This window comes from Schistocerca gregaria, chromosome X (genome assembly GCF_023897955.1).
Source record: "Schistocerca gregaria isolate iqSchGreg1 chromosome X, iqSchGreg1.2, whole genome shotgun sequence".
NCBI classification, from domain to species: Eukaryota; Metazoa; Arthropoda; class Insecta; order Orthoptera; family Acrididae; genus Schistocerca; species Schistocerca gregaria.
The window spans coordinates 409,990,258-410,007,083 of NC_064931.1; the positions used below are offsets into that span (position 1 = coordinate 409,990,258).

At 40.5% G+C, this 16,826-nt stretch overlaps 1 protein-coding gene across 2 annotated transcripts in view; it reads right to left on the reverse strand.

The window, feature by feature from the left end:
- Nucleotides 1-16,826, reverse strand: part of LOC126298782 (kelch-like protein 5) — a 269,167-nt gene that overhangs the window by 193,025 nt on the left and 59,316 nt on the right. For both annotated transcript variants that reach the window (XM_049990242.1, XM_049990243.1), the window contains one exon: nt 14,419-14,458. In XM_049990242.1, coding sequence (XP_049846199.1) covers nt 14,419-14,458 — 40 coding nt within the window. The remainder of the gene's footprint in view (nt 1-14,418; nt 14,459-16,826) is intronic.

Genomic DNA, 16,826 nt, shown 5'->3' on the forward strand with positions numbered 1-16,826 from the left:
GAATTACTCCCTTGAGCACATCTCTCAAGAAGTGTCACCACCACTTGACTCCAGCCGTGTTCCACCATTACCTGCTTCTCCACTGGCTTAAGGCCATCTCCACAAAAAATAAAGTGTTATTATGTTCTACAAACTGAGTTTTGATTCAACTTTACCACTTTCTGCACTAAACTAATATGTTATGACTATATTTAAATAAAGAAATATTACTAACATCAGATTACACTCATATCCTTTACAATAAATATAAAAAATAGTTTGTTCACAAGTAAATAAGCTACCATTCTTGTGCACGTTTGCTCATGTTAATTCACAACAGATAGTCATTAAGTATTGTATAAAAAATTATTTATGCTTGTTTGGTAGGAGCATCTTTTAACGCACTTCTGCCAAGTTACAGACCAGTATCATTGACATCTATTTGTTGGACCTTCTGAGGGCATTGAGAAAGTTCACAGAAGCAGCAGCTCATTTTGTATTATCATGAAACGAGGGAGAGTATCACATATATGATAAGCAAGTTGGTGCAGCAATCATTAAGACAATGGCTTTTTCATTGCAACTTATTTTTTCATGAAATTTCAATCACTAGCTTCCCCTCTGAATGCCAAAATATTTTGTTGACTCCTGTCTACATAGGGAGGGACACCATCATAATGAAGTGTCACACACAAAAAGTTGTGTGTTCATTTTCCTCACAAACTATTTGAGAGGGGAACAGTCAAGATATAGTCAAAGTGATTCTGTTAACACTAACACACACCTAAGTTTGGAAATATGTGGTAAGGTTTTATGGGACCAAACTGCTGAGATCATCAGTCCCTAGGCTTACACACTAATTAAACTTACTTAAACTAACTTACACTAAGGACAACACACACACCCATGCCTGAGGGAGGACTCGAACCTCCGTCGGGGGGAACGGTGCGAACCGTGACAAGGCACCTCAGACTGCATGGCCATCCTGCTTGGCAAACACTTAAGTGTAAATTGCAAAGTAATGATATAGATGTGGATGTAATTGCAGTGCCTTGGCAGAACGTAATTCCAATCACGCAGGACGACTACTTTCAGAGAAAGGAGTACGATACGTGCTCAAAGTGTGAATGATATTTTACTTGTACACAATTATTTGCGTTACGTTCATGCCAAAATTGACTACCTAAGATTGCACAGTTTCCTTTCATTGAAGTACAGAATGAATACTTTCATCATCATCATCATCATCATCATCATCATCATCATCATCATCATCATCCTGAACTTGATGCAGAGAGCTTACAAGAAACAAAAGGTTCCTGCTTCTTGGGTTATGTTAAATGAAACTTTTTGAGCCTTCAAGCTCATGCAATGAGAATTGTGGCCGCAATCCGAGCTTGGCCATGGCTCCAGAGTTACAGGCTGGATGGGTTGGCTAGGCCAGCCGAGGCTGACAGATTGAGATGGGATGGCACCTCAGCATTTAAATCCACCCCGTGCCCTTAAATGGCACAAAATACACATATTAAACATATAGATTTATTTGTTCCTATTCAAGAATTCATCTATGGTATAGAAGGAGTTGTCAAGGAGACATGATTTCAAATTATTTTTAAAACTGTTACTGCTGTCTGTCAGACATTTTATTTCATATGGTAATTTATCAAGAAGTTCACAGCAGCATATTTGACCCCTTTCTGTGCCAAAGATAGGTTAAGTAGAGATAGCATAAGACTTTCTTCCTTCTGGTATTATAATCATGAATGTCACTGTCGTTTTTAAACTGGTCCATGTTATTGAGAACAAACTTCATTACTGAGTAAATGTAGTGTGAGGCTGTTGTAGGCAACTCTTTAAAAGGTTAAGAATTCTTACAAGATGTGGGACTATGAGCCCCACACATTATTCTAACCACTTTCTTTTGAACAGTGAACACTTTTTGCCTAAGTGTGGAGTTACCCCAAAATGTTATTCTGTATGATATCAGAGAGTGAAAGTATGCTAACAAGGGAACCTCCCCATCGCACCCCCCCTCAGATTTAGTTGTAAGTTGGCACAGTGGATAGGCCTTGAAAAACTGAACACAGATCAATCGAGAAAACAGGAAGAAGTTGTGTGGAACTATAAATAAAAATAAGCAAAATATATAAACTCAGAAGTCCATGCACAAGATAGGCAACATCAAGGATAGTCGAAGATCAGGAGCGCCGTGGTCCCGTGGTTAGTGTGAGCAGCTGCGGAACGAGAAGTCCTATGTTCCAGTCTTCCCTCTAGTGAAAAGTTTAACTTTTTATTTTCAAACAATTATTATCTGTCCGTCCGTTATGTTTTCATCACTTTTCTGGAAGTGATCATCACATCCACAAGAAAACCTAAATCGGGCAAGGTAGAAGAATCTTTTTACCCATTCGCCAAGTGTACAAGTTAGGTGGGTCGACAACGTATTCCTGTCATGTGACGCACATGCCGTCACCATTGTCGTATAGAATATATCAGACCTGTTTTCCTGTGGAAGAATCGGTTGACCTATGATCTTGCGATCAAATGTATTGGGTACCCATTGGAGAGGCACGTACTTTCGTCTACTAATCGCACAGTTTTGCGGTGCGGTCGCAAAACACAGACACTAAACTTATTACAGTGAACACAGACGTCAATAAACGAACGGACGGATCATAACTTTGCGAAAGTAAAGAAATTAAAATTTTCACTCAACGGAAGACTTGAACCAAGAACCTCTCATCTCGCAGCTGCTCACGCTAACCACGGGACCACGGCGCTACTAAGCTTAGACTAGCTTTGATGTTGCTTATGTTGCGCATGAACTACTCAGTTTGCATATTTTGCTTATTTTTTTCATAGTTCCACACAACTTCTTCCTGTTTTCTCGATTGACCTGTGTTCCGGTTTCAAGGCCTATCCACTGTACCAACTTATAACTAAATCTGATGCGGTTGTGATGGGGAGGTTCCCTTTTAAGTACGTTGGCTTCCTAATTTCTATATCCTCAAAATTAGCAATTATTCTGATTGCAAAAGTCGCTGAACCTCGTCACTTTAGGAGATCCAAAATATGAATTTTCCAATTAAGATTCTCATCTATATGTACTCCCCAAAAACTTAGTATGCCCTACCTTGGCTACTCTGATTTCTGTTGATGTGTTGTATGTATTGATGGAACTGTATTCCTTGCAGTAGAAAATTGGACATACTCTGTTTTTTCACAGTTCAGAGCAAGCCCACTTGCAGAAAACTAATCAATAACTTCTTCACATACATTATTTGTATCATTTTCTATTGGAGTTTCTTTTACTGGATTAATAATGATGCTTGCATCATCTGCAAATAGTGTCAGTTTAGCTTCTCGTTTCCGATAAGAAGGGAGGAGATTCACATATACGAAGAACACAAGGGGACCTATGATCAAACCCTGTGGAACACCTAATGTAATTTCATCCCAGTTAGATAAAGTGCGGAAACTTCCTTAAATCACTTAAAGCATATAAAGAAACTTTTTGCATCCTGTTCTGTAGATATGACAAACCACTCATATGCTGTTCCATTTATGACATAGAACTGTAATTTCTGTAACATAATTTCATGGTTCACACAATCAAATGTTTTGGATAAGTCACAGAAAATTCCTATTGGTGACATTTTACAATTTAAAGACTCTGTTATAGGGCAGTGAAATTGTATATTGCCGTGTAAGTGGAACAGCATTTTTGAAATCCAAAGTGTGATTTACTAAGTATCCCATTACTGCTGAGATGGATAACCACTCTCGAGTACATTACTTTCTCGGCAATTTTTGAAAATGCTATAGTGATCCAAGGTTTCAATGAAAACTGCTTGGTGCTACATTTAGTAATTTTTGGGGACAACAATGTTCAAAAAGGGATACAAATTTATCAATAAATGTATTGCATTCATCATTGGCATTTGGCTCATTATATACATCTCTCCAATTAACAGTTCTTAAACTTTCTCTGAAGTGCTCTATAGATACCGGGTTGACCAGCCTTACACTTCTATTTAATGTTTTCTGAAGTGTACACCCTGCTAAGGTTTGTAAGTTGATCCAGTTTTGCATTACAGTCTGATAATCCATTTATCATAGGGAAAGTTTTACATCTTCCTGAGTTCACTTTTCGAATCGAAATTCCTTAGTTTACATTGAAATCATCATAGATTAACAACTTATTTTCATCTGACAGACAGCATAATAAGTTGTCAAACTTTTTTATGAATAGCTCCAAATTTCTTAATGGGGACCTGTACACCGTTGCTAATATCAATGAAATATCATCTAGCTGTAGTTCACATGTAGAAACTTCGAAGTGCTGATCGACACAAAATTTGCTTACTACTACTGTTTTGTACTCATACCCTTGTTTTGTGTAAATGGCAACTCCTCCTCTATCCATGCTAGATCTGCAAGTGTAAGATGCTAAATTATATCCATTTATACTGACACTTCCTATCCCCACAGTTACATGGTGTTCAGAGACAAAGTATATCAATCTCATTCTTATTTTTGAGATCATCTAAACACATTAACAGATCATCTATTTAATTTTTTATTCCCCTGATATTTTGATGCAGTAAATTGGTACTATCCTTAGCTTTATCCCTATTTACTGTACACGAAGCTTCTTTTATTCTATTTTTCTTTATAACTGTCTGTCTGGACTTTGGCTTTAACCTAAAAACCCTGTCTGCCTGGTCCCATTAACTACCGCGACCATCCCCAATGTGACAGTGGCCTCCTTTACAGTACCTGCTAATAGAAAAGCTAACTTTTCTTTCCCTTTCCTATTTAGATGCAGGCCTTGTGTAGTGTATCCCCACCTACCAATAGCACCAAATGGGATAACACTCATGTGAGATTTTCCCGGTGTATGGAGCATCCTGTTCAGCTCAGTGTTAACATGCCTTACAGCACTGTTTACCCAGGGCCGATCATGTCACTGAAAGACCTCCACAAACCCAACATTTGTGGGCCCAGTTTCTGCTCCTATTTTGTCCAGGTCACTCCTAATACTTTATCTTGTATTCATAGCCAGGCTGTTCCCTGCTCCCCCAACTATAATTACCTGGTCTTCCTTCTCAAAGTCCCTGCATAGCTGACTCAAGTTTTCTGTCACCTGACTAAAGCTAGCACTTGGTTTCACAAAACTGGCGACCTGGTACCCTTCACCTAATTTCTCCCAAAGCTGCTGGCCACATTACTGCTACCTAGAAGCAGAATTCTTCTTTTCCTATTCTGATTTGATCCCAATCTGTCTTTTTTCTTTAAGCTACTATTCTGCTTCAACCTACATACAGCTACGTCTAGGTGGGGCCCTTTCTCCATTACTTCAGATAGCAAGCCAAACTGATTTATTAACAGAATTTCTAAAGCTTTTTCAACACTTTTCCATTTTCTTCCTCTGCTTGCGACCTTTTTCCTAGCATCCCATCTCTTTTTCCTCCCTTCGCCTACATAATTCCAAATTTGCATTTTCTAATTCAGCCTTGAGGGCACAAATCTAGTGACCTATCCCTGCTTTGCACGGGTAGCACTAAGTATCAATGCAGAGTCTGGCATATTGGTAATTTTGTTTAAGGGACACTGTCATGAGTTATAATTAAAAATTGGAGGACAACTTTCAGTAACTTAACATCACTTTCATATAAACTAAATGAAGCAGTACATGGCACTTCCTGGCATACTGCAGCATCTAAAGGTGCGAGCTGACTGCCAGACTGCAACCTGCTAACAATACGAGCTTTCCATCAAAGCCAACACAGTCACTCATTCGTTGACAGGGCACTCTTGCCAGTGCGCCATGAGTATCAAAATCTGTACAGTACTTCCTGAGGGTATCCTTCACATACAAACAGAAAAAAGCAGTGGGGCAATGTAATTCATTATAATCCAGCTAATGTTTGCCAAATAAGAAAGAGAATGAATGTATATGTGTATAGCTTCTGGTAATCATAATTTTGTGTGGCTCAATGTCCTGATGCAAGTCTTTCTATTGGACGTCACTCTGGCAGCTTTTGTCTCCCTAGCCAGTTATCCAACTATGAAAAGGCAACATACAGTTTCATGTGGAATCAGTAACATGTTTTGTTTGTGGCAAATTTTCATATCATTGAGAAATATTATGTTAAAAAGGAAAGAGAAAAAAGCTTGGGGTCCATCTGGGAGTCGATCCCACAATGTTTCCATTACAAAACACACACTTTACCACTAGGCCACCAAGACCAACTTAGATTCTACTCATGATAATGACACCTACAGTTTAATATGGAATTCGAACCATACTCTGCTTCTGGTGAATGTTTACATCACCGAGACGTGAATACTAGGTTAAAGGACAGAAATATCGGTGGTCCGACCGGGATTTGATCATGCAACCTTTCGGTTTTCATGCACGTTTTACTGATAGACCAAAAGACCCAACTTAGATTCTGCTCAAGATTTGCTGTTGTCTGGGGTTTCAGCAGCTTTACCACTAGATGGCAATGTCATCATTTTCACAGTGATGGCAAACTAATTCATCATAGTTCACCCAATTTCAATGAAATATTTATAAAATTCCATACATTACACAATCTTCTTCATGAATCTATCTGACAAAACTGATCAAAATCCAAATAGTAGGATCCTGAGATTAGACCAAACATACAGACAGAAGTGAGTAGGGAACTTCAATTTACCATATATATAAAATGTGTTTTTAAAGGAAGTACCATTTTGAAACTCTGCCACTGCAGCACCGCAGTCGGCATTTCGTGCATGTACACTGTGTACCACATTCTGTTGGCAAGCCGCTGATGCCCTTATGTGGTCATTCAGCGTGTTAACATTTGTGAGTATTCAAAATCCCTCTTCCGACTGAGAATCCTGCCAACTGTGAAACACATTCTGTGGTTCATTTTCTTAGTGCTAAAGGCATGAAAGTGGTTGGAATTCATTGCCATATCAGTAAAATGTATAGTAAAAACATTATGAGTGATGGGGCGGTATGGAAATGGGTGAGAGCTTTTAAAATATGTATGATGAGGAAGGAAGCAGGCAATCTTCAGTCACTGCTGATGATTCAGTGCAAAAAGTTGTTGAACAAGTGGGAGAACAGACTTTATTACTGTGTCATTATGTAATGAGTTTCCTCAAGTGTCAAGAAATGTGCTTTTGCAGTTGTAAAAGAACTTTTAAATTATCCAAAGTTATGCTCATGCTGGTTACTGAAAATGCTGACTGAGGTACAGAAAAGCAATGTTTAAGCAGCTCTTTGTCTTTCCTAGTATGGTACAGTGAGGAAGGTGTCAAGTTTTTAACTCCAATTGTTACAGGTGACGAAACATGGGTGGTTTACGTTACACCTGAATCAAAGCAGCAATCCATGAAATCGCAGCATTAAACATCACACAGTAAAGTGACGTTCAAGTAAACAATTTCAGCAAGGAAATTCACGTGAACTTTTTCTGGGACATGAAAGAGTTGTTGCTTGTGGATTTTCTGTCTTGTGGTGACACCATAAATTCTACGACTTATTGTTGGAACTTTAAAAAACTATTCCATGCAATCCAAAACAAAAGCTGTGTCATGCTGAGGAAGGGGATCATTTAGCTTCATGACAAAGTCTTTCTACACGCGAACAATCGAACTCAAGAGCTGATCAGATCATTTAGCTGGAAACAACTTTATCACCCTCTATGCAGCCCCAATCAAGCATCCAGTGACTACCGTATTTTTCTTGCATTTGAAGAAGCATCTGGGTGGTCAGCACCACAATGATGAAGATATCAAAACAACTGTTGTAACACTCATGTAATTATATGGCAGATTTGTATGAGGATGGTATTCAGAAGTTGGTTGTAAGATCCGTTAAGTACCTTGATATTGGTGGGTGTTTTGTAGGAAAGTAATTCATACAGAGAGAAAATCTAGCATGACAGGGTGTAGGTTAGGGACATGTCTTCAACTTATTTTTTATGCATTCAAAAACGATAAAGGTAAAAAGGGGCTTCTGACACACCTGCAAAATGAAGCACAAGGTGTTCAAGTGAGAACAGACATTGATGGAAACACCACCATGAAAGAACAGACCTGTAACAGTTGATCTTTTGCAGCCCAGTAGACTATGAAGCTCAGTCCACACATGGGATGAACAGACACACGCTCATAAAGAGGCAGCAAGCCTTTGCATTGAGTTTCTTAAAAGTGACTAGATCAATCTGTGAAGGATGTCACTTGAGACATTGCTAGGCTTTTCAACAGCTCTGAATAGCTGCTGTAATGTCTTTGCTCCACCATGGTTGATCACAATTGGAAAGTAGTAAGTTCATCAGAAGGCACCATCTTAAGTAAGTGCCCTGATCATGGGTAACTTAACACTGCAAATGATGTTTGCCGGGGGTTGTTCACACTCCCACAATGATTTATTCCAATGTAGTATGGAGAGGAATCCACATACAGACTGCTCCAGTTGATCCCTCACGATCAGTACAGTTCCACCATGCTGTATGGTAACCTCCAAGGGTTGGATAATGGTCACCAGTAGAATGCATTTCTTGGAGAGTAGCAGGGGGAGTAGAACATGAAAACATTAGCTGTTGCAGTTATTCCAGAGGACAGTAATATCCACTGCATTCTAGTTCCACTGAATTCCAACATTAATGTCATCCTAGTTAGGGGTGGGACAGGATGACTGACTCATCAGTGGGAGTGAAACAACTTTTATGTACATAGGTTCAAAGTCCGACAGCATGGGGTAAAAGGGGAGGGGGGGCGGGGGGAGTCTCTAGCACTTCTATGAGCACCAGAGTAGCATTCTCCCAAGATTTTTTTTTTTTTTCTTTAGCTACTTTAAGGGGTCACTGATCTCGTGAGGACTTATCTGCCATGGGGGTAGGGGGCAGCCCTAGGACCTGCATCCTGTGGCTCCTTCAGCCACTGACTGGTGTACAGTTACTAGTCTGAAAATTTTAGGCACGAGGGTCCAACAAAGATGACACTACAGGACCCACTATAGGAGAGGACCTATCTCCCCCAGAGGAAAATTTACCCATGTGCTACTGGAGTTCAATGTTGAGGGAATGGAGGAAGTACAATATTGAGATACTGCCAATGACCAGGACAAAGTAACTGCAAAAGTTCATGTCACCTGGGTGGGATATGAGCAATCTTACATTTTCTGATCTTCCAAATATGAGAAGCAACTAGAGACCTTAAGTTCTGGGATTTAATGTTCCTTAATTACGGAAGCACACTTTGAGGATCGTGGAGACTGATCATCTCTGCAACTGGCACAGAAAACGGGTTGCTCGTATGGGAAGATCTCATGAAGTGGCCAGCCACAGCATCTAAAAATAAGGTTATTTGCACATCGCAAAGGCAAGCCAAAGCATTGGCATTTGAAGCACTGTATCAGTGTGCGCAACATGATGAACATCACAACAGCAAATCACAATCCTGAGGGGGGAGGGGAGGATACCCCTAAAAGCAAGGAGGAACGGTATGATATCAATCTTCTTGTCTGGTGGGCCTCAACAAACACAATGAATAGGTGAACCCCTTGCTTCTTGAAGTTTACACCAAATTATAGATCCAACTGCAGCAATAACTCTCACATTGCTTCAGTAGCATAGACATCACAAAACTTTTACAACAGACTAATGCTCAAGACTGCATATGATTTGTTGTTTTAATGAAGAAAGAACCAGTTCATAATTTACATGTTTTCAACAGTTCCCATGAAGATGATTATTAGCTTCATAGATAGAAAGGACACTCCCTCAGTCTGTGTGCAGATCAGGAACTGAGAAGAGTAAGATCCTGCAGTTTGCTTGGTTTTGCTTTCCCTCCATGGCGTGGCCAAGGACAGAAAACTCTTGGGGGTCATAATGAACTGCACTGCAGAATTCAGGTCCATCTGAAGAGACTGCTGGAGCCTTACAGATACCAGCTGATACCTTTAGTTTTTTCCATTGCACCAGATATTTGCCATGATCACATTATGGGTTTAAGGGAACTAAACATCTTGATCAACAGTTCCTCACTGCACTGGAAATTCACCTACTACAATAGCAAATGATAAGGGAAATGAAACCCCGGCAGCTAAAAACTAACTGTCATGGAAGGATACTCCACAGAAGACCATCATAGTCGTCAGTACTGCTAAAATGTGGTGCACACTGTATGGACTCAAAAGTCATGCAGCTGATAGATAAACAGAATACATACATAAAAAATTTAGAAGTGTGTCAGTGCGGAGATAGAAATTTGTCTCCTGTGGCTAATTTGTCAGTGAGTTCATTTCCTGGAACACCCACATGGCTCTGTGTGCAGATGAATGTTACAATGGTTCCAGAGCTGTGGAGGTCAACTAAACGGTCTCAAACGATAGCAGCTAAAAAGTTGTTGAGGTAGTAATGAGATGTGCCTTGTAAGCAGCTTATGGAGTCACTACAAACCAGAAAGTCCTTTGCGACAAGCGTTTTAATGTAGTGCAGAGGCCTTGATATGGGGACCAATTCTACAGTGTACACACTGAGTGCACTTGGCAGAGAATACTTGTCATACCCCTTGCATATGTAGAAATATAACACACTCTGTCACTGACGTATGATTGATCTACATAGATGCATATCAAATTTGGGTGGTTGTTGAGAATCTAACATAATAGGTGTCTGAGAATAATGGAATCAGTGTTTTCTTTGGGGCCACAAATGAGATCCAACCAAATAACAGGACCAGGTACACACCACAGTAGGTGCCAAGAGGGAACTCTTGGCACATAGACAAGAGCAGGCAACTGGAGATCATTGCATAGGGCTTCCAATCACATCCCACATGGTCTACCTATTTTTGGGTGATTCGCAGACGGTCTGAACTTTTGGTTATGAAACAGAGTCAAGTAATATGGATGGGACACATCTGATGGACTGTGACTGCATAGTTTGCCAAGGGTTTCTGGCATATGAACCGCAGTGGTACAATACCAACTTCCACCAGGAGGCTGTCTACACGGCTCATACAGAAAGCTCCAGTTGCTAATCGCATGTCACTGTGGTGGACAGAGTCTAATAAACCCAGTACTGATGATGTTGCTGACTGGTAAACAACACATCCATAATCCAAGTGGGATAAAACCAAAACAGGAGAACGGTGTGGTCTGCACCCGAGGGGCTGCTGATAAATACATAGGTATCAAGTTTCCTCATGCAATTTGCCTTGAGCTGGCATACAAGTGGTAACCAAATTAACTTTTGGTCAAATAAAAGGCTTAAAAATGTGAAAGTTTCAAAAACTTCAAGTAACTGGTTACCAAGGTGAAGTTCTGGGTGCAGATGCACAATCCTGAGTGAACAGAAGTGCACGAGGAAAGTTTTTGTGGAAAAAAATTGGTATCCACGATTCAGGGCCCATTATGTACTATCTGTATGGCCCCATGAAGTTTACGCTCCGTGGTGCACAATGATGTACAACGGTAATACAGGCACAGGTTGTTCACATACCATGACAGTGAGAGTGTGGTATCAACTGCAGTCACGATACCATTCATTGTAATGGCGAAGGGGGTTATGCTCAGAATCAATCCCTGAGAGACCCCAGTTTCTTGTAGATATTGGTTGATGAGGGATGAACCTATCTGAACTCTAAATTGTCAGAGGGAGAGGAAACTGTGGGTAAAATGGGTAAACAGCCACGGAAACCTCACTTATGCAGATTAGCTGTGAAGTAACGGTGCCAGGCGATAACTTTCCCTTCTGCAGGTCAAAGAACACAGCAAACGTATTGGGAATCCATAAAAACACTGCACACTGCAGATTCCAGGCATATCAGCTGGTTTAGGGTGGACTAAAATGCTCTAAAGCCACTCTGAAATTGTAATAAATGTCCACTGGCTCCTGGAACCCACACAGTCATCAGCTGACCATTGTTTGAAACCAGTAAACCCTAGATTCTTTGAAGAATCTAACTCCCACATAAAAACAGAATCAAATTTCCAATTACAAATGAGTTAATGTGTCAAATACTATCCTGTAACCACGTAAGTAAGAAAAAAAGTTTAGGAAAGTCTTGAATAATGTTTCAAGTTTGTTGGAAGTCACTAAGTGCCCTTTGTATGAAATACTGAATGAATATAAAATGGGTATTTTGCACTCTAAGCACGAGCTAGTTTTTTGTGCATCTAAACATTTACAACCTCATATTTACTGAAATGTGTGTCATATAATGATATAATTTTGCAGGCACATTTAGGGGTATATATGGATATTGCCTGCACACTGTGCTACAAATAGTCTTAATAGTAAAGGATTAATAAATTAAAAACATCATGCCTGATGCCATTTTACTGCATGAATGGTGTGCATGTAAAAAGCAATAAACTATTTTCCTTTCATCATTTTGTGTGGGTGTGTCAGTGGGTAAACATTTCTAAAAAGTTATAAATTACGTGTAAAGTTTGTTGGAAGCCACTAAGTGCTCTCATTCACAAATGTTGGATGAATAAAATCTGCGCATTTCTTCACCATCACTTACAGTGCCTCAAACACACACACACACACACACACACACACACACACACACACACACACACACACACACACACACTTTCTTTTAATTAAAAATCATGCCTCCAAACAAAGTCTCCTGAATGCTATTAAATGTTCCATAGAAGGAAGACATTTGTGTCAAAGGACCACTCAGTGTTCACTGGTAGCCAAAGCTATTTTCTAAGACAACTCTAACATGGGTTTCCAGTAGGAAGGGCCTGAAGAATAGGGTAGTGTTGCTTCCGCAGGATGTTTAATCATCTCAATATCCTTCCCCTGAGTGATTTCAAGAGTTGCTGTGGAGGTGAAAGCTTCGCTGCCAGCTTTCTGAAAAGACCAAAGTGATGTATCTTCCACTGTTCCGGTGGTTTGAAAGCAGGAGTACCAGGAAAGTGGTTCCTGTTGCAGGAATTGTCACATATGTACCACTGGATCAAGAGTGAGATGCTTTTAGCTGCGGACTGTAAGATCTATTGCTAAGTAGGTTCCTTGGGGTGTACCGAAATTTGTTGCAGCTCCATTGTTAATGAAACAGACTTCCAGTTCTGAAATTAATTGTTCTATTCCTTCAGCCCTGCTAGGTGTGGTTTCTCTGCACCACAAGGTATTTTAGGCATTTAAGACCCCCATAGGAGGAAAGATCAGCTCATTATAGGTTATAGATCTGTCTGGGGGTAGACAGATATTACATACTGTTACCCTAACTGACAAGTACCTACTACTAAGCATGCACACAGAGGTACAAGCTCTGGCTCAATAGTGTGTTCCCTGCATAGGCAGAGGACTGCCACCTTGTGATCCCCCCCCCCCCTCCCCTCTCACAAAAAGACTGGCTACAATGCTGGGTGTCGGGCGAATGTTGGGTATTATCAAGTGAGCTTACTGGTATGGCCCACAACATTTGAGAAGGTGGTCAAACCCAGATGTGGAGACTAAGCACAAGTTAACCGACATAAGTGGTGTCAAAACAAACACTGTGGAAAATGTCATAATTTATGCCCAACGAAAAAGTTAAACTGTAAACAGGAAATCTGACCTAGAGTGTAAGTCTGAGGAAAGATATAGTATGATATTGTAGAACAGGAAAGGAAGACTAACTGTAATAGCTTGAGGCCTCATGCTCCCCAAACATGTACTCTCAGAACAGTTGTGAGCTTCCTGGGGTGGAGGTGTTTTTAATTTACCATAGTGTTACCACAAGCAGCTAGAGATACAGACATTCTCCCAGACACAGGTCCATTTACCTGTATAAGCCTTACACAACTGATGTGCAGGAGGTGCACCAGAGGTTCCCCATTAACAACTGTTTCAGCCCAATAACCATCCACCTAATCAGCACATAACAAACACTGAGGTTTTTTGTAAAGAGATTTGCACCATTCTCTCAACTGGGAGGTTAAACCACAACCTCTGCTTCCTGTAACGAACAATGTTCCACCATTGTGCCACGTGGTAGTCACTGAGCTGCCACATGGTAGTCACTGAGGCATCCACTGAGCCTATGATTACAAAGAACTGGCAGCACTCACCAGTGCTCAGTTTGGGAAATCCAGATATATCAAACTTCAACCCAGCCAACATGAACTGAGGTTCCCAAGTTGTTAACCATTTGGCACAACCCAGGAGGCACGAGGCTTATCTAGTGACAAAGACATAGTGGGTGCACACCATTATGTCATTTCTAATCTTCTGCTTACTAGTTAAGTATCTGACGGCAACTCAGAACTTGTATGAATGATTACACACTGTCCTAGGGACAATAGGAATGTAATTTACATTAAGCAAAACTGTAAGTGCGTTACATTTTACATCTCAGGAATGAACAGTTCACAATTTTACACCTTTACATGTGTGGCTCTCTTTAAGAATGATAACAGGAACTTACCCATAAGGAATTTCAGGTTCATCTCCAAGACGTCCAGTTCCTATAATGGTAAAAAGAAACAAAATTAGACATTGCAGAATCAAATTTCGAGGGGGAATTTTCAGTACATATCATAAAAATCTTCAAATGTAAATGACTAATGTTTATAAAAGTTCATTGCATGTGTAGCCTTTGCTCCTCAAGATGCTACAATTATTCACAGTTTTAGCTATGCTGGAGAGTTTTTGGCTGCTAGCATAGCAAGAGTAATATGCTGCTTTCCTCACACTCACAATTAAATTTTATTTCTCAACAATATGTTAGTTGTCCAGACCTAATTGGGCACTCCAGTAACTGTGTTCAAAAACTGTAAACGTAGGCTTCCACGGCCATAGTCTCAGTCAATAAAATTCTTCTGTGTTTGAGGCCACATTGTCAACTATAAAATTCCTATGTTTCGGCAACTATTGCAAGGCACTTTCCTCAGGGTGTATTGTTAACTGCTGAATAAGCACTAGTTTGTTTACTTACATACTACAGAAGAGTGCTGTCATTGGATATGAGCATGAGGAAGAAGGATATAGGTGTTCTTTTATTGGTCTACGCATTGCATGTTGTCATTGGCGGAAATAGGCATTTCCACAGAAGTTTCCTTTATTGCTTGCCATTGGTGGAAATCGGCAAAAAGGAAACTGATCAGTGACTGCAGCATAGCATTGTTGACTAAATGCCTAGTATAGAATAGGGCATGTCAGCACTCTGTGTACCCTCCGCTGCTGTGGCCCATCGCGCACCTGTAGCTTTCCGAGAACTGTTCTTCGGCAAAGCTGTCACTGCTGGCAGCCAAGACACTGCAAGTCAGTACCCATATTCTCTATTCATATTGTCTGGTTGCTTGGCTATTTCAATAGATTCTCTAATCTACCTCCTCAAACTAAACAGCTGTTTCGTCAGTACGTGGGCCTCTTGATATTTGATCTTCATCCTGCACTGTTCCTGGTGTTCTGCCACCGCTGATTTGTTGTATTCTTTGAGATGGATATATCTCTCGTGTTCATATAACATTGTGCTTAGTGGTCACCCAGTCTCACCTACATACACCACTCTCCATTCATACCCAATTTCATGAACTCCGGCAGAATGAAATTTGTCAATTGTATCTTTTGTCAAGCTCAGAATGTCATTTTGTTGTTGTTATGAAAAATTGGCTTAATACACGCCCGACAGAATTTTGCCCAACGTTCAGTAACCCCTTGTACGTATGTTAGCAGGATGGTGTTCCATGCTTCGTTATGCATTTTCCTTCGGTGCCAATATGGACCTGAGGCTCTGTAGTTCAGCTTTGAGATTGTGTTCATCACTGATCCTGTAGGCTCTCTAGTTAAAGTTTGCAGGGCCCATTTCTTTTGCGTAGGATGGTCGTGGGAGGATGCATGCAGGTACCTGTCTGTGTTGGTGGGCTTCCTATAAACTCTTCCTGTCGGGCTTCTGGTAAACTTCTACATCGAGAAAAGGCAATACACGGTTCTTTTGTATCTCCATGATAAAGCGAATTTTGCTGTGCTGCTGATTGACATGTTGGTGGAAGTTTTGAAGCTGCTCTTCTCTGTGTGGCCAGATGACAAAAGTGAGTGACCCCATTTACCATAAACTTCAAGGTGATCCAACAGCCATGATAATGAAATAGATGCAAGTGCTGCTGAAGCAAATTAGGATGAATTTTGACACAGCCTGAAGACTCATTCCACAAGTGCCATAGGTGCCAAGAATATATGGTGTACCAAAGGTCCACCAAGAAGCCTTTCCTTTACAGCCTATGAGTAGTATTACCTTACCAACCTACAAACTAGCAAAAGAATTGGCTCCAAAGCTTAGATGTCTACTGAGCCACACAGGTTCATACGTCAAGGACTCCACACACTTTGTACCACTTTTGAAAGAAAAGCGTGTCTTAGGAACAGATCTGATGCGGGTATGGATCTGATGGCTAGTTTTGATGTGAAGTATCTATTCACGAATGTATCCGTGACGGACACCATGAACATCTTAGAGGAAAGCATGGCACTGATATCTGCGAGCTAGTGCACCACTGTTTGATGACCACCTACTTCAGGTGGAAAGGGGATTTCTATAAGCACACTGACAGTGTAGTTATGGGTTCTCCTCTATCGCCTGTTGCAGCAGACATTTTTATGCAAGCATTCAAAGAAACAGCACTCCAGCCCGCACAATTACGGTCAGAATGCTGGCTACAATACATTTATGACACCTTTGTCATCTGGTCATGTGAAGAAGAAGAGCTTCCGAACTTCCAGCAACATCTCAATCAGCAGCACAGCAAAATTCACTTTATCATGGAGATACGAAAGAACGGTGTATTGCCTTTTCTCGATGTAGAAGTTTACCATAAGCCTGATGGGATAAGTTTA